Genomic DNA, 16,898 nt, shown 5'->3' with positions numbered 1-16,898 from the left:
GCTGCAACAGCACGCTTGTCGTAGAGCTTGACCCGCGGTCGATGGATGGCAGCGACGAAATAGGACTACCGGTGGTAGTCGGGGAAGAGCCGGTAGGTTTCGTCCTCCGGCCCGCGCTGCACAGGCGCGGGTGGGTCGATAGCAGCGACGCGTTCCATTGCTGCCAGTTTGTTCCGCCGCAGGTCGTGGCGGACTGGTTCGTCGATGGCCAGGCGGCTGCGGGTCTGCCGGATGACAAGGCTGTGGTGCAGAAATGGCTGGGAATAGAGTCGGTGTGATTCTCTGGTTTATTGCTGGTGGCTTCAGGTCAAGCCGCCGAGTCGATGTGTTGGTCGCGTGGTTGCTTTCGTGGCCGCGGTAATCTCACCTTGCTAAGACTGCTCGGTGTGGAAAATGGGGTTCAGGGGGTGGTGTTTCCTGCGTCATCTTCCTTTGTGATATTTATTACGGTGTTGTTTTCGTCAACACATGTGACATGTGAACCTGGTTCTAAGGTAGTAATAAAGACCCTTCTAGCAGCTTGCTATGTTTTGATCAAGGGGGAGCTTTCGTAGTTCCACCTCTCTCGCTGCAGAAGAGATGGCCTTCGACATGTGTTTTGTCATTGAAATTGTCTCTGAACAGTATCACCACGGATAGGTAACTCCACCTTGGAGGAATAAACTGAAATCAGGGAACAAAGCCTGTTGCCGATTTTCAATAAGCTTCGCTTCACACCTCGTGTGTAATTGTCACTCGTTTATCAGACGTCCATCCGTCGGAAGACAACTACCTAATTATCGGACAACTCCAATTAAATCCCCCCTAGGGTTTTCACCGTGTCCCCGTATACCATGTGACGTTGTGGATGTCAGCCGTCCACGAGTAGGAGAGGTCGGTGGCGATGCACTGCGAGATGCCCTCGGCGGTGCTGCAGGACATGGGGCTCTTGATAGTCGTGGTGGTGATGCCGCTGAAGATAATGCTACAAACAGGTTGGGAGTCGTCAGTCAGCATGAACGACGACCAGTGACAGGAAACAACAACTCACGGGTGGACGGGATCAAACTCGCTGCAGCTCCAGTCGGCCTTGAGGACGAGGGCCTGCGTGGCCGGCGTGTACTGGAAGCTGCAGGCGATGGGCCACAGGGGCTGGCCCGTGTTGCCGCCGCCACCGAGGTCGCACTCGTACCACGCGCTGCTGTTGGCGATGGGTGCGCCCTGGTAGATGCTGAGAGGGAACTGGAAGCCGCGGTTCTGCGTCTGCAGGATCACGTTGAAGCTGACCGACGGCGGGCCGCTGCTGCCGGAGTCGGGCGTGTCGACCTCGAACGAGCTGAACGTCCACTGCGGGCCTAGCACCGACTCTATGGTGCAGCCGTCCGGCATGATGGTCGGGTCCTCGATCGAATACGGCGCCAGTGACTGCTGCGACACGAGCGCGCCCTTGAGCGTCGTGTCGTCCGTCACACACGTCTTCTTCTCGCCGTTGGGCACGCCCTCGATGGCGGCGCTCGAGCACTTCAGCGGGAGGACCTGGCTTGCCGACGCCTTGATGGCGACACTGCAGGCACCGTCAGCCATCAAGTTTGCTTACACGCGCCTGCGGAACACGTCGGTGGAGAAGGGATCTTGGCTTACGGCTTTCCAGGGTCGGCGTCGTCGCAGTACCACGTCTGGTTGATGCTGAAGCGAAAGGTCTGGGGGTCAAACGTGGCGTCTGTCGAGAGCGAGTACCGGTCTCTCCCGATGGAGCCGAACTCGTCGCCGGCGCACACCATGGCATTGCCGACCCCGGGCATGCAGCTCGCCGTGTACCCGATTGCCGCGTTGTAGACGATGACGTTGAAGCTCTCCTGGTTTGTGGAATGGATCCCGTCGCCCGTCTGGTTGACATAGTGGATGTCCGACAGGCTCCACGAGGGGCTCGTGGCCGCGGCCGCGCAGCCGGGCGTGTTGTGGCCTGTCGGCCCGTCGGCGTAGACGGGCGTGATGGCTACGGGGGTGAGGAGGGCGGCCTTGACGAGGAACGGCGAGTTGACCGCCTTGCAGACCTGGCCCATCCCGTCCATGCCGCCGCAGTTCAGCGCCACCGAGCCATTTCCAGCAGCCGTGAACGGGAAGCTGTTCGCCTTTTGTCAGCTCGGTGTCAAACTAGCCCACATCTAACGCTTGAACGTACGGATCAGTCCCGTTTCGGTCGTTGCACGTCCACGTCTGGTTCAGCGAGACACTCGCAAGCGGCCCGTTGATGTAGACCGAGGCCTGGAGCCCTGACGTGTTCGTGCCCTGGACGTCACACTCGTTCCAGCCGCTCTGGCCCAGCGCACACGCCAGGTCCGCCGTGTAGTTGGCGGCGCGGTTGAGGACGTTGAACGAGACGTTGCTCACGTGGCCGCGGGCGCCGATGAACAGGAGGTCGCCGACAAACCAGCTCGGGATCTGGAACGAGATGGTTGTGCACCCAGGAATCACTTGTCCCCGCGCCGGAGCTTGCGCCAACACCAGCACGGCTGCCGACGCCGCCAGCAGATAGAAGCCTGCCAACATTGTGCTCGGAATGGCTCAGACAAGCTGGCTAGAATAGTGGCAAGCCCTCTGCACCAAGGTAGGAGCTGTGGTAGAGTGGTTGATGAGCTGGACTGGGCCCCAAAAGAACAGGACAGGCTGAAGTAGTGGCAATCAGCAGCTCCGGCATTGTGGTTTCTAGAAACCGAAGAAGCTCCCAGATATACCTCTTGCCCTGATACTACGTAGCCCTAGAGCTAGCAGCTGTGCTGGTGGAAGACGCAAAGCTCCGCGTCCTCGGAATTATCCTTCAGGAACAGTGCAGCTTGGTTCATTAAAATAGCCAGATTAAGCGCGAATTGGAGACATATTGATCAGCGGCCTGCGGGCTGCACCGAACATTCGCGGCTCAATTGCCGGCCTGCATTGGCTTTTGGCTATCTGCGCTGCGCCCTCTCTATATGGAGGCATTCGCCCTCCTTGGGCATACACAAAGGCTGTTGGGCGATGCGGGGCTGGGTCTTGGAGGCGGCTGTTGAGAACATCACATCTCGGCGTTGGCTTGTTGGTTGTTGGTACGGGAGAAGCAGCCGTTGCAATCGTGCCACGCCAAGCAGAGATACGAGACGGGGCGGAACATGTGCATGGCAAGGACATCCCTCGACCCGTGATGTGACCTGCGATCTGGAGGTGTGTAATTATATTAGCGGACTACCTCTAAGTATTTTTGTCCATACCGCCGTCTAGTTCAAGTCGTAAGCGGCCGTAGTCATGGCTGTTCCAACGAAACCAGGATGGGGTGTTCTAGGCGTCTCATGCATCACTCATAAGCTCCTTGAACTTTCCCATGCTGCTCACGCTCCTACCCTCGGGCTGGAGATAGATCCTGTGTTGAATGCTGCTCTCCCGTATATGCCTTGAGAATGTTCTCAGCGCAGCGCTACTACCGCCCCTCGCCGCAGCATCGACATCAGACCGGTCTTGCCAACGATTTGGCGGGTCGGAAAGAATCTTCCATCTGTCGTCGAACCAAGCAGCGGCCTGTCGACCTCGCAGCCGATTTGACCCTGCAAGCAAACATTTCGCAGCGACTCTGACAAAAAGGAACACGCCCAGGAAGAAGGCCACCAGCTCACCCATCGACGTCATCGGTGGTTGGCGCATGTCAAGCTTGTTGACGCGGATCGTCATCTCGACCACCACAATGGTGTGGATGACTGCCACAACAAATGCCAAGGGCTCCCAGAGCAATCGCTTTGACAGCAGAAGCTTCCACATTCCACTCAGTCCTGAGATGCTGCTGCTACTCGCTAGACCTCCACGTATTCCAACCTCGGCATCGGAGGCGGCTGTTTCTTTGAACGTGGGGTCGAAGTAAAAGTCGCTACCTCTCGGGTCAAGCGCAAACGACGTCGACGGCTGACGGTGAAGCGAGGCATCCGATACCAGGTCACTAGCCCTCGAGGCACGGGGGATGCTGGCCGAGTGCGCGTGACGAAGCATGCCCGTCAAGTGTGTGGCGGCTTCTTGGGTATATCCTTCTCCCTTCCCAAAGTCGTACGGTATGCCCACGAAACCTAAGACGTCCTTTCTCGCCCCCGCTCCTCTTTCACCTTGCGGCGATATCCCGAGCCACCACTGGTGAAGTGCAACAGCGATGATAGCGGTTCCCGCGAGTAGAGCCGGCACACCCATTACGGCGAAGCAGATGCAGGCCAGGACACGCAATGCCGTGATGGCTGCAGGGTTGTAGACGCTGACCGGGACGACAAGAAGGATGATCTGGATATCACATCCACTCTTGGCCCCGTGGTCTATTCCTCGGAAGACAAGCCAGACCATAAATGTCAGGTAACCCGCGTAGAGGATCAAGCCCAGGCCGCATCCTACCGCCCCTGTAGTACCAGTCCAGGCCCCAAGTTCCTTGACCATTCCCCACGCTGAGCGTGAAACAGGCCCGGTCTCTCTGGATCTCAGATCCTCCTTCGCCATCCGCGCCAGGGTTTGTGTTGTCGCTTGCGCCTGGTTAAAGGGGATGTTGGCTTGTCGGAGAGCCTCAGCATGTGCGTCACGAAAAGCGGCGACTTGTCGGTTGTCGATCATCATTCTGGCCACGATATCGTTGATCCGCCGCCCGCTCTCGTACAGAGTTGCAATGTAACTTGCAGCGTCGGCGGCAGCGGGGGATCCACGAGCTGGGGCAAAAGCGTCCACATACTGCTGTAACGCCCTCGCCAACTCGTCTCGCACGAGCCTGGAATCGCCATTCTGGCTGTTCCGGTGCTCGTCTTGGATCTCTTCCCTCGTCCCAATAACTTTCAGTACAGCGATGTACCGCAAGTTCCACTCCGCTTCCTGGTCACTGACCATCCTGCCGCCCTCGCTGGTCAGTTCCTGTTGCAGCTGCGTCGCATCCTTGGAAATGCCAGAGGCAAGGCCGATGCGGCTCCAGACGAAGATAGGCCTGGTCAAAAATAGAATGGACCACAGCACCAGACCGAACATGACGGCCCAGTCTATAACGACCAACCCGTTGCCGGTACCCGCGTGGATTACGAGTACAACGAAGCTGGCCGCGGCCAGCGGTAAGTGGCAAACAAACCATGCCTTCAAGTCCTGACCATGGAGGAACAGAATAGACAGAACGGCCGCCGAGTACTGGAGGTAGAAGCCGATCCGCGTGCCGATGCTGTAGAGACTGGCGTCGCCAAAGACATGGCAAGGCTGGTACGAGCGAAAGATTGGCACACCGCCGCTAACAAACTGCGCGCCAGAGTAAACTGCCGCAGATGACGATTGCGAGGCCCCCATGGCAGCGAGGCAAGAAGGAAAAGAGCCACGGGGCTAAGACCGACAACATGCTGAGTCTGTTGAGAAAAAAAGTTAGGGACCACGAACGGCGCGAACGCTCTGAGATAGAGGAACCATGCTGCTGGAAGCAGGCTCGTATTGGCAGGCGGGCGTGGTGCCAGACGCAATGAGCTAAATCGTGGTGACCAAACTGGACTGGTGAGTGTCCACAGACGTAGCTTCAGCGAATGGGCGGGCTGCCAGAGCAGCAAACAGCTGCAAAGTCGTCACTATTGATGCGCCAGCGTCACGTCAAGCCACAATGACAGCCTGACCTGCCTGTGCGCCGCCCTTCACAGTTGTGTTCCTACTCTCCTTCGTCTTCAATAGGTAGCCAACAGCACAAAAGGTAGGGAGGCCTTTGAGCTGCACTTGGGGAATCGCTCGGCTCAATGAGGACATGTTAGGGTGCGTTTCTGGGAACCACAGCCCAGCTGCTCAGAAAGACCTGGGAGGGTGGTGAGCTTGGCCGACTCCAAGCTTGGGTGGTGGCATGGCGGGCAGAGCCCAACACCAACCCCCCGCCTGCGAGCTAGACCCTAAGAAGCTTGCAGGACGAGTGCTCGGACTCTCCGCCAGAAGCCAGAAAGAAGCAGATCTAAGAAAGAAGAAGGAAATGACGCTTAGAGCGAGGCGGGCTCTGGAATGTAGCAGAGGGAGCGCAGTATCCGTATTCGCACCCGTAACTGTTCCTGTCGATGGGATGTGAAGATAAGGCAGGCTCGCACTAGTTGAGCAAGCATAGCGGGCCAACAAGAAGCCATTTTGGGATGCAGAACCGCCGCCAGGGCCCTCTTCGGTGGGGGTTTATTGATGTCCGCTGGCACTCGGAACCTCAGATTTAACAACCACACTGCCGCCGCAGCACCTCGTGTCACGTACATATACACGACAAGGCTAGGCCACTTGGCCAGCAGCCCGCCCAAGGAACGACGCCATGCAACTAATGTGGTCGAATTCGTTAAGGTATCCGCATGCAGGTGGCAGCGCAGCGCAGACTGGACTCGCCAAAATGGCACGAGTTCCGAGTTCGGCTCAATTTGAGATCCAACAGGTCTTCCAGGTTGCTCTCCGTCTTTGGTATCCCACTGCGAACGCCTCAGGTGGACTGAAGGCGTCGCTCGCAATTGCCCGCGCGCTTGGATTGGCGAAGTCCGGATTTTAGCCTAATGGCCAACAATAGGAGACACGGAATTCGATCCGTAAACAGCAAGGACGTCTGGACGATGATCCATGATCCATAGACAGGATATTGCAAGCAAAGGTCTATCGCAAGCAAATAGATATCTCACTCGATGGGCAACCTTCTCTTTTCCTGAGCTTGGTGGGTATAAGCACAGCAGGTTTGCAAGAACCGCCTCCAATCTTGGGAGTTGGGGCGCATGTCGCCCTCAAATTTGGTGTGGCTTTGCGGGTGAGTTGAGGGAATGCCCGCTAGGCGGCGTCAATCAGCGCACTGCAACCGCATTGAACAGGACCGCCAACTCGGGCCGGCTAATGTCATACAGCGATCAACGAAAGTCAGTAGGCATCCCCCGCACAGAATTATTGCGAGCTTTGCGGAAGCTTTGCGTGTTTCGTTTCTTGGCTTCTGTTTCGTGTCTGCACTAGCGAGCGAACTTGACTCGACAGCGGACGAACGGGTGATGACAGGTGGACCAAGCCTGACCACCTCAAAGACGACGGGAGAAGTACATTCGTGCAAGAGCGGGTAGCAAGCACCCTCCAGTAAACCCCGAGTTCGTTAGCGGCAACCTAAGTCGGCAAGGTGTCGACAATCTTCGTTCTGCGATCTGGCAATGATTGAACAAGGCGAAAGGATTGGAGGGGCTTCAGGTCACTCGAAACCTGGAAACCCCCATTCATCGCCCAAACCTAAAAATCTCTGGAGAACCTTGGGTACGGTTCCTGAAAATCCCAGATCGTGCCTGCAGCTCGAAATTCCACGGGTACCTGGGCAGATAAGCGTGGGTCTGGCGGATCCCGAATTGCCATCTCTGATTCGCCGGGCAGCGAGCGCTAAGCCACGATAAGAATAGCTCGGAAACGCCTCTTGTCGCAGAGTGAACGCTCTCCCCGGAAATTGGCTCGTGCGCTGGACGGGCTATCCCGCTTTTGGCCTAATTTCAGGGCCCTCCCGCCTCTGCCTACCCCCTTTTCCATTTCACGCGCTTCATCCCCTTCTCCGCTTACTTGCACTTGCAGCCCTCGTCCAGTCGCTCCTTCCCAAGGCCAGTCGCTCCCGCCGTCGTCAACCTCGAATTTGATCGAGCGCGCTTCAAGCTCGGTCAACTTCGAATCCACTCTTTTACGGAATACTGTCATTCCTTTTCCACCCTACCTTTTGTCCAGACGCGCCCTGTCTTGCTTCCCGCAGTCGGGCCCTGTGATACTCCATTGTCCTTCGTCATTCTTTTGCGCTCAACGGAGCACAGCTACCGCAGCTCTCTGCTGTAATTCGATTCTTCAAGCACGCGTCAATTGATCTTGACCTGCTTCTTTTTCTCAAATACCCAATTTTCTTTCAATCTGACTGCGCCAGCGACACCATTTGGCACTTCTAGATACGCACTATGCAGCTCTGAACCCGCGACCCAAGAAACGAACGACGGCGCGCTCCGCACGCCTCGACCACTCCTTAACTATCTCTCCACTGACGGGCGACTGGATCTGCCGTATTCCGAATCTTTCCAAGCCCGTTCTCTTTCCGGCTGCAATAAGCGCGCAAGATGTTGCCTCCACGGTCTTTCCTCTCGTCGGCGATTGCGCTGCTGGCCTCGTCAAGCCTGGTCCAAAATGTCGCCGCCCAAGTTACGACCGACTGCTTCCCCATGAAGAAGGAGTGCCCGGCCGACCCAGCCTTGGGCATGGACTTCAACTTCAACTTCAACCAGACGCCCAAGGCCGGCACCTGGGACACCACAGTCGGCCCCGTGAAGTACGATGCCAAGACGGGCGCCGCCTTCACCATCAACAAGCAGGGCGACTCGCCGACCATTCGTTCCTCGTTTTACTTCTTCTTTGGCCGCACTGAGATCTGGATGAAGGCAGCCAGTGGTACCGGTGTCATCAGCTCCGTTATGCTTCTGAGCGACAACCTCGACGAAATCGACTGGGAGTTTTTTGGCGGGAATAATGGTCAGGTCCAAAGCAACTATTTCGGCAAGAACAACTCCGACTTCCACAACGCTGGTCTCCATAGTGTCATCGGTGGAGTGCAGAACGACTATCACAACTACACCCAAGTGTGGACCAAGGATGCGCTGGACTTTTACATTGACGGCGCCAAAGTTCGCACACTGCTCCCCAAGGATGCGAACAACACATATTACTATCCCCAAACCCCAATGCGCATGTCCATTGGCATCTGGGCCGGCGGAGACCCAACCCTCCCGAAGGGGACGCGCGAGTGGGCTGGTGGTGATACCGACTACTCGAAAGGCCCTTTCACCATGTTTGTCAAGAGCGCCCACATCACAGACTACAGCAGCGGCAAAGAGTACACGTATGGCGACAAGACAGGCTCGTGGCAAAGCATCAGAATTGCCCAGTAAGTTGGATCTAGTGTTTCTGCATACCGCTTTCTCCTCCACTCTACCAGTTTCTAACAAGAAGCACAGGGGCAACTCAACCGCCAAAGAAAAGATCACGGCGCCTCCGGAGCAACCGGCCCCGAGTGTCTCCGAAAAGTTCAACGCACTGTCACCCACAGCCAAGATTGCTATCTATGCGAGCGCAGCCGGTCTCGGCACCGCCTTGTTTGCATTTGCTTTGTTCTATTGCATTCGTCAACGCCGCCGTGGCGCTCGTGAAGAACGCATTGCGGCAGCCAAGGCCGAGGAGGAACGTCTTGAGCTTGAACGGTTCAAGAAGGCGGGTGTTGATCCCGACAGCTTTGTCGACTCGGCAACTGAGTACAACGCCAAAGACATGCGTCGCGATGGACTCTCGGACAATAACAGCTATAGCGTACCGGTCACGCCTGGCGCCGCAACGCCCGTCAACGAGAAGTGGGAAAAGGCCGCGGCTATCGGGGCCGGTGCTGGAGCTGGAGCCGCCGCTGCTGCTGGCGCGATGCGCAGTCCCATGCCTTTGCTCCAGAACGGCGCACGGTCGCCGGGCATGGCAAGCCCCTCGTCTGACCGAAGCCCTTTTAATGCTCCGTACTCCGACCGTGCCGCAAACAACCAGTCGCCCGCGTCCAACTTCAACCCCCACGAGGGCTCTCGGTCGCCTGCGCCATTGGGCAACATTCGCCCCCCGGGGCCTGGCATGACCGGCCCTGCGCCATCATTCCCGCAGCCCAGTGTGGCGAGCCCTTCGCAGCCATTCCCGCCACCCGTAAATCGCAGTTTCTCGAGCCCGAACGCCCAGATGCGAGGTGGCTACCCGGGCCCCCAGCAGCCTGGCTTGCCAAGGATGACCAGCCCGGCACCAATGGCACAGCCACAGCCCCAGAGGAGTTATACAGCAGGCGGTTACGGCGCACCTAGCGCGCGCTCGCCGCCAGCTGGTGCCTACGGGAATGGTGGTAACGGCGGCAACGCGGGCTACTGGGGCAACGGTGGCAATGCAGGCAACGGAAGCAACGCAAACTATGGCGGCAACGGAGGCAACGCAGGTTATAGTGGCAATGGAGGCTATGGCGGCTACCGGTGAGGATGGAACCTGGATGAAGGGTGATGCTTTCTAGCGGTGGATTTCTTACGACCCTTTGAGTGACGAACTTGCCTCTCTAGCGAAGCGATATCGCGACCTTTCGGGGCTTATGCCCCTGTATAGAAGGGCCGTGTTGGCCGTGTGCTGGCCTCCTGTACAATATCTAAATGATATGATGGATGTCCTTTTCTTTCTTTCCGTTTGGGACTTGGCAGTCGTCTCGTCCCATTTAGCTTTTATGCGAGTGGGCTCTCTCACTTTTTTAGCTTTAGGCAGATGATTCAAAACACGATAGATACCCTCTGACTGGCTGTGGTTTCTGTGCCGTTCTAGACAGGTTGCTTGGCTAAGAGTTCCTATGGATTCACCTGTGAGAGGCATAGGCACAACAAATACCGCAACGAGGCATGGTTGGTGGATCTCGGCCCGGTGACTTTAACCCCTCTAACACCGGTAAAGACTTTTAGACCTGTCAACCTTGTTCGGCTTGTGGAGTTCGTTAAAGACAGTATGTTTCACGATGGGAGCAGCCGCACCAGCCATCCCAGTCGAGCTTTCTGCCAAGGATGGCCAGGACCAGGACTTCGGCAAACCCAAACCCAGACGCGAGCAAACCCACTCCACACAAGCAAGGTTTTCAACTCGCATCCACAAGTAGGGAGGAGTTGAACAGCCTGCATACCCGTATCGCTCCCAACAATTAGGACCTGATTGACTCGCCAGCCCGGCTAGCTCAATCGGTAGAGCGTGAGACTCTTATCGGATATCTCAAGGTTGTGGGTTCGACCCCCACGTCGGGCTCAATTCCCGTCGACTCCTAATATTTTTGCTCGCATTGTATAATTCTTGTAGTTTCGTTTTTTATTTGTTTGCCCTTTTTCCTTCTCTCCTTTATTTTTTGATCATTTAATTACCACCCCGGATCAAATTTGGGGTTAATTGTGCTCGGGTTGGTTCGCAAACTTTGACATGTTTCTAAACTCAAGCGGAGTTGCAACCTTGTACCAGCTTAATATATTTGGCTTCTCAGAACCAGTAGAATATCATTGGCTTTGACATAAAATTTCCAAGGGTGATTGATCTGATAATCTCATCTCGTCTGTTCTACCTACTCCCCTCGCACTTGAACGTATAGAAACCCCAGAAACGAGACCTCCTAACTGATAAATGTGATCGGTGGAGCGCCTAGCAAAGCTTCAGGAAGTGAACCGGAACATAAGGACTTCAGGTTGTCTCCACAACCTAGAGAATTGTGTAAACCGTGTCTATCTGCAGCTTCTTTCTTGAACTGAGAAACTTTGAGCTTGGTCTCATTGGAAGGCGGCTGTATGAGCCTACTTTTCTGTTCGACAAAGGACATAATTTAGCTCTGGGGTGCAGCGAGTAATTCCTGGAGGGAGTCTACGACGTCGTCCAAGATAGACTAGTTAGAACACCACTTTTTATTTAATATACCAATTTAATTACTGTCTTGGCCTTGTTTGGGATATTTTCTTCTGGCCGCGTTGCATAATTTTCATGATCCACATTCTACTCGGCAGTCCCTGCCGTGGATGAGCCCGACCTTTGCTTTTACTACATCTAGACTACTTGCCTACCTATTTGTCGTTTAACTAATCAACTATGTGAGGAAAGTTTGTGTCGATTTCAGGGATTGTCTGTTTTAGTAGATGGTACTTACGATGCTTTAAATTCGTAAACAAAGTCAAGCACCCGCGTTGGTTGTTGCAATGTCTACCTTAGTCATAGCCATTATACAGAGTTATGGAAATATTAGTTTTACTGTCTCCTAGGAGTCGCTCGGGGCCCTAGATGTCATGACCAGCAAGACTTGACTCCAGTCTTCTCGTTAGACTTCGTATCATATCATGCCCCCACTGAAATGGAACTATCGTGTTGAAGCATCTCGCGTTCCGTGACTTGTACGTTAATGCCTTTTTCTTGAAGCAAGACGACAAGAATCGCGTGTCCGTTGCTCCGTTGAGAGGATCACAAATACTTCTCTTCAATTGAACCACACCCCTGCAAAAAGAAAACCTCTTCCCCCAAACCCCCCGATCATTGACTCTTTTCGCAGCACAAGGATGATCAGACCGTTTATTCGCTTTACGCTGAGCAGTAGTCACTGGTTGGTTATTTTTGCATACATTAATTTGAGGCCCAGATTGTCCTTTGCCATGACTTCGGTGATGTTTCAATTTGCTATTGTATTGTTATCTGAAGCTACGTGTCGGATTCATATGAGCACTTGAGTACCGAGAAGTATGTGATGACCTAGCCCACTCACACCCTCATCCTCACTTGCAGATGTTAGAAGGACCTCAGAAAACGCGGTTTTAACCTGCCAATGAGCTGTTTGCTTTGCTTCCAAAACTCGCATAGTTTGACGCCATCTCGAAGAGGCGTTGGGGTTGTTGTGACTTTCCACATTCTCTTCACACACAGCGACATGGAAGCTCATGACAAAGCACGATGTTTGTATTCAGATTCACAATGCGTTCACAGCTCACCTTCCTGGTACTAGTATGCCGCCCCCCTTCTCGAACCACGTGTTTGTGTGTCATAGCATATCCCCAAGATGATTATCGGCTGTCAAAGTCTGGTAATTTCCGGGATTGCCTGCTGTGCCTGACACCATTTGGCTCGTGGGGGGCTGTCTCACGTCATCGCGGCAAGTTTATATGACAACCAGCTAGGGGTAAAGCAATAAATAGGTCGCACACCCAATAAATACCTATGTAAGATGCAGCTGACATGCAGTGAAAAGGGCGACGCAAGAACTTGTGCTTACATGGGAGCAAATACGGGCAGGTAAACTGTCGGGGTGAGCAAAGGAGATTCCCAAGAAGCAGAGACGATAGACGCCCGACCCAACTAGTCGTGTAGGCTTGAGGCGCTGCAAACCCAAGATGAGTCCGGGCAGCGAAAAGCAACCACCCCACCGGGGGGGCTCCCTCCCCGCCACACAACAAAAAAACAAGGCCCGCTAGCCGAAAGTCGAGGGCCGGCTCATCAACCAACTCCGGGGCATATTTCGGCGGAAGATGCAGCCAACGAACAGAGTTTGCGCCCAACGCGGCCACCATATCGACGTTGCGCCGCCTGTGCCCGCGCCGGGCAGTACTAGCACCATGTAGCTAAGACAATAAATTGAACAAACTAACGTAGGCGTGAGGCGAGGCTTCTTGGGGGGTGGGGTTTACTGACGCTGCCCCCTAGCCCTTTTTGTTCTTCCACTTTTTTTCCATTTTCAGGGCGGGAGGGGGGGAGTTCCATTGTGGGTCGTGCGCAGGGGAAGGGTAGCCCAGCGAAGCGGTCAACGACGGGACCGCGCACGGGCCAGCACAGATCAGCGCTCTGCTTCCCCACCTTTGACCGATTGGATGCAGATTGGATCTCGGATAACGCGCGGGGGAGAACGCGGCCTGAACGGGTGTTGATCAACAATTCGAGGGAGCTGATTCCGATAACGAGCGAGTGCCGACAACGTAAAGCCAACAGCCAAACCGGGCCCTACCGACTTCTTTTTGGCACGTAACACATACAGGGAGGGACGGCACGGCACGTTGGAGCAGCAGCACGTCGTAGGAATCAGACGGACCCTGAAATCAGAAACACAGCGCGGCGTGCCCAGCCACCGACGGCCGCGGCAATGACATCAACACATGGCGGCACGGCGTCAACATACGGCGACTGCGTGACGTCGCTGCGCACATCTCTGTCCTTTCTCGAGTCGTCGGTCGCGACGCTGGGCAACGGGGTGCAGGACTTTCCGCGGCTGAGCGGCGTTCTCAAGACGGTGCGGGTACGATACTTTCGCTTCTCTTTCTTTGCAAAAAAGACACTAACATGCGCCCCTAGCACTACGAACTGATCCCGCAACCGACGCTCGCGGCCGCCGAAGCCTCGCTGCGCGACGAGATCGGCCCGTTCGTGGCGCTGTTGCTGGACCGCGCCGACAAGCAGCTGGAGCGGCAGGCGCGCCGGATCGAGACGCTGAAGGCTCGGACCGACCTGAACGCGGGGCGGCTGTCGCACTACCGGCCGGGCGGCGACGGCGTTGGTGACGCCGACGGCTCGCGAGCCCGGCAGACCAACAAAGGCAAAGGCAAGCCTCTCGACGGCGGGGCGGCCCTGCGCGCCAAGGTCGTGCGGCAGCGCCGCGAGGCGCTCAAGTACAGCGTGGAGCGGCTGGAGCTGGAGGTGCTGCAGAAGGAGCGGGAGCTGCGGCAGCAGCTGGAGAAGGCGTGAATGAAGAAGAATGCGTGAAAAAACATAACTCGACATGCGAGAACGTGGGAGAGTCTGTGTCTGTCACAACATGGCGTTCACCCATCCGCCGCCCCGTCGCATCTCCTACATGCTATACCCAAGCGGATTCCCTCCTTCACGGCTGGGAGGAGAAGACATGATACATCGGTCTCAGTCACGGAGGGTAGCCCGTGTTATTGCTTGCCCGCTGCGAGGCTGAGACCGGTGATGGGACCGACGGGTACTTCTTGAACCTCGTGTGGGAGTCGGCACACCTATCATCCCGACTCCTCCGACACTACCGCCGATTACTCGCACGCCCACAGACTGGCATTCAGCGATTCCGGTCGGGTATCCTCTCTTAGAGTTAGAGATTACGGGCTAAGGCGGCGGACGAGCCCGTACAGTAGACCTGTGTATGGGGTTTTGGTCGGCTTGACTCGTCAGTCTTGACCACTAGGGTCTTTGGGAACTTGGGCCGAGGGCTGTTTTACGTTGCCTTGTCATGTGTTTGTACAAAGGGGCAGGAAAACATCTCAGCGTGTATGCTGGCGGACTGTCCAGAACGACCTGGTACTATCGAGAAGTCCCTGTTGAACGAACCAATGGACTTGTTTTGATTGAAGGCCGAGAAATTACATTTGAACATGTGGCAAACCTTTGAACGACATCACGTGCATATTATGGGCAGCCTATTTCTTTCACAATGTCGTTTCAATTCAGTATATCAAGACGGCTGGACTATTTAAATCCACCCCTGAGCTTGTTCGACTGAACCATCTCCGTTTGCCATGATTGTCATGATTCCGATTCAGGACATAGGAAGAAACCTAACAAGTAGCCTGACAGCATAAAAAGTAGAAAGAATAACAGGAACAAAGGAAGCGACGTGGGGCTGGTAAAAGGTAAATAACGGGTTCACATACACAAATGGTACAAAAACAATAATACGAAGTAGAATAGTAAGCTCAAAGGGAGACTGACGCGCGTGGAAAAAAAGGGTGGGAAGAAACACCATGCCTAACCCATTGGAAGATCCGCCCATACGACCATGACATTTTTACTCCAACACATCCAAAGCGAAAAGGCAGTTGCATGCCAGAGTCTCTAGACCAGGAAACGCGAAGGGAACACATGGTCTGTAGCATGTGCCCTTCTTGCGGCTTTCCAAATATGTGGGCGAAGGCGGGCGCCGGTTCGGGTCGCGGGCCTCGTGATTCCGCCATGCGCGCCGGATAGATTCGTTCGGGTTAGGGTATAAAGAACGACCTCCGGCGAGCCAAGAATTATCCACATAGTATCATGCGCCGTTTTTTCGTTGTTCGCACTTATGCCGGAAACTTTTCGGGCACTTCTTTAGACCCCTCTGCCTCGTTGTGGCGGGATCCCTATAACAGAATGAGGTAGTTGCTGGGAGCAATGCCCGTCTCGCCGTTCTCCTTCCGTGCTTGCCACCATCTCCCGCTGACATCGCTGACCTCAAGAATCTCGTGTTTAGAAAACGAAATCTCGTTCGCGTCGTCAGGGTTGGCCTCGTAGCTGTAGATGGCCTTCGCCCGATAAGGATATTCGGTGGGAGGCACAATCTCTCCGTCGGCACTTTGTGGCGCCGTGACTGTAGTCTTCTGGGCCGGCGTTGCGGAGAATGCAGGAGCCACCGTCGAGTTTCGCATCGTAGAAGGCATGCCGTTCATGCCACCGACAGGTGACGGGTTCTCCAGCCCATTAAGCTGAGCCGTGTACATCTGCGGAGGTTGTACTGAGGTCGAGGTCTCAGGCCGGCCCACACCGTAAGCGCCGTTCATGGTCTGGCGGTTGGGGGGCGACTCCTTGGCAAGAGCGAACGAGTCGATATAAGCACGAGGAACTGCCGATGGAGCCGAGCCGAAGTAGAATATCCAGACGATCTGAGACAAAATGTTAGAGAAATCTAGGATAAGGCAAATCCCACGGATGACACATACCGTAACCATTGACAACAGAATGAAGCCGGCGGCTGCTGCTTCCCTAGCACCGTTATTGGTGTAGATTAAACCATTGACGGACGATGTCGATAGAATGAGACCGCACCCGAGATACCCCACAATCGCAACATGGTAGGTCTGAGTACTATCGGAGGCAATCACAACGAATACGCCGAGAATGAGGAAGAAGTAGAAGACGACCGACCACCATGTGAACAGTGGAAAGTTGCTGCGAGTCTGAATGTGGGCGAAGATTGAGCCGAAGAAGGAAATGACCCAGGCCAGCTGTACAAAACGAAGTTAGCATTCAGCAAAGAAAGAATGGAGCAAGGATGCATCGCAGCGAAAGGCGGCGAAGGCTGGGCGGTGTGCTTACTGCTGCGATCGAGATGGTCGCCAGTGCAAATGGGTCGCCAAGGATATTTCCGAGGCTGAAGCGCCTGCGGCTGTACTGGGCCCTGGAGTTTTCCATTTTCCTCAATGACGGAGAATGAAGCGATCCGTAGGAGGGCATAAGGGCGAGTGTGCCAGGAGAGGATGCTTAAATAGTCGGTTGGGCTGAAGGTTCGAGGTGGCGATTCAATTGACGCAGGTCGACGGGGAAAGCATGAGACAACTGGCGTGAATTGGGGGGCTGTGCCGTGGTAAAATATGCCGGTCGGTGGTCGGGGATGGCTGCAGCAACAA

The 16,898-nt window shown here is 55.3% G+C and overlaps 7 protein-coding genes and 1 non-coding gene across 8 annotated transcripts; 3 read left to right on the top strand and 5 right to left on the bottom strand.

Annotated features, from left to right (window-relative positions):
- Positions 1-813: 813 nt before the first annotated feature.
- Positions 814-2,529, bottom strand: B0T26DRAFT_636167 (uncharacterized protein; the record flags this gene model as incomplete). Its single annotated transcript, XM_060436798.1, has 5 exons — positions 814-964; positions 1,031-1,543; positions 1,621-2,033; positions 2,073-2,103; positions 2,162-2,529. 5 exons carry the CDS (start codon positions 2,527-2,529, stop codon positions 814-816), a joined length of 1,476 nt encoding a protein of 491 aa, XP_060299700.1.
- A 738-nt stretch (positions 2,530-3,267) lies between these two features.
- Positions 3,268-5,629, bottom strand: B0T26DRAFT_105281 (uncharacterized protein). Its single transcript, XM_060433248.1, has one exon. It carries the CDS (start codon positions 5,296-5,298, stop codon positions 3,301-3,303), a length of 1,998 nt encoding a protein of 665 aa, XP_060299699.1. The 5' UTR covers positions 5,299-5,629; the 3' UTR covers positions 3,268-3,300.
- A 37-nt stretch (positions 5,630-5,666) lies between these two features.
- On the bottom strand, positions 5,667-6,521 carry B0T26DRAFT_691986 (uncharacterized protein). Its single transcript, XM_060441151.1, has one exon. It carries the CDS (start codon positions 6,219-6,221, stop codon positions 5,961-5,963), a length of 261 nt encoding a protein of 86 aa, XP_060299698.1. The 5' UTR covers positions 6,222-6,521; the 3' UTR covers positions 5,667-5,960.
- A 1,545-nt stretch (positions 6,522-8,066) lies between these two features.
- Positions 8,067-9,996, top strand: B0T26DRAFT_737731 (concanavalin A-like lectin/glucanase domain-containing protein; the record flags this gene model as incomplete). The annotated part of the gene is made up of 2 exons (XM_060443493.1): positions 8,067-8,887; positions 8,958-9,996. The coding sequence occupies 2 exons, from the start codon at positions 8,067-8,069 to the stop codon at positions 9,994-9,996; spliced, it is 1,860 nt and encodes a 619-aa protein (XP_060299697.1).
- A 722-nt stretch (positions 9,997-10,718) lies between these two features.
- Positions 10,719-10,797, top strand: B0T26DRAFT_t82. Its single transcript has one exon. It is a non-coding gene; the product is annotated as a tRNA-Lys (tRNA).
- A 1,761-nt stretch (positions 10,798-12,558) lies between these two features.
- Positions 12,559-13,243, bottom strand: B0T26DRAFT_105139 (uncharacterized protein). The gene has a single exon (XM_060433247.1). The coding sequence runs from the start codon at positions 13,080-13,082 to the stop codon at positions 12,660-12,662; it is 423 nt and encodes a 140-aa protein (XP_060299696.1). The 5' UTR covers positions 13,083-13,243; the 3' UTR covers positions 12,559-12,659.
- Positions 13,244-13,648: 405 nt separating this feature from the next.
- On the top strand, positions 13,649-14,247 carry B0T26DRAFT_637903 (DASH complex subunit Spc19; the record flags this gene model as incomplete). The annotated part of the gene is made up of 2 exons (XM_060436972.1): positions 13,649-13,801; positions 13,858-14,247. The coding sequence occupies 2 exons, from the start codon at positions 13,649-13,651 to the stop codon at positions 14,245-14,247; spliced, it is 543 nt and encodes a 180-aa protein (XP_060299695.1).
- Positions 14,248-15,554: 1,307 nt separating this feature from the next.
- Positions 15,555-16,853, bottom strand: B0T26DRAFT_105133 (high osmolarity signaling protein SHO1). The gene is made up of 3 exons (XM_060433246.1): positions 16,588-16,853; positions 16,212-16,496; positions 15,555-16,154 (listed from the first exon to the last, which is right to left on the bottom strand). The coding sequence occupies exons 1-3, from the start codon at positions 16,723-16,725 to the stop codon at positions 15,636-15,638; spliced, it is 942 nt and encodes a 313-aa protein (XP_060299694.1). The 5' UTR covers positions 16,726-16,853; the 3' UTR covers positions 15,555-15,635.
- Positions 16,854-16,898: the final 45 nt, after the last annotated feature.

This window comes from Lasiosphaeria miniovina, assembly GCF_030549165.1.
Source record: "Lasiosphaeria miniovina strain SMH2392-1A chromosome Unknown B0T26scaffold_2, whole genome shotgun sequence".
Classification (NCBI taxonomy): Eukaryota; Fungi; Ascomycota; class Sordariomycetes; order Sordariales; family Lasiosphaeriaceae; genus Lasiosphaeria; species Lasiosphaeria miniovina.
Note: the sequence above shows the minus strand (reverse complement) of the source record. Positions and strands in the feature narration are given on the sequence as shown.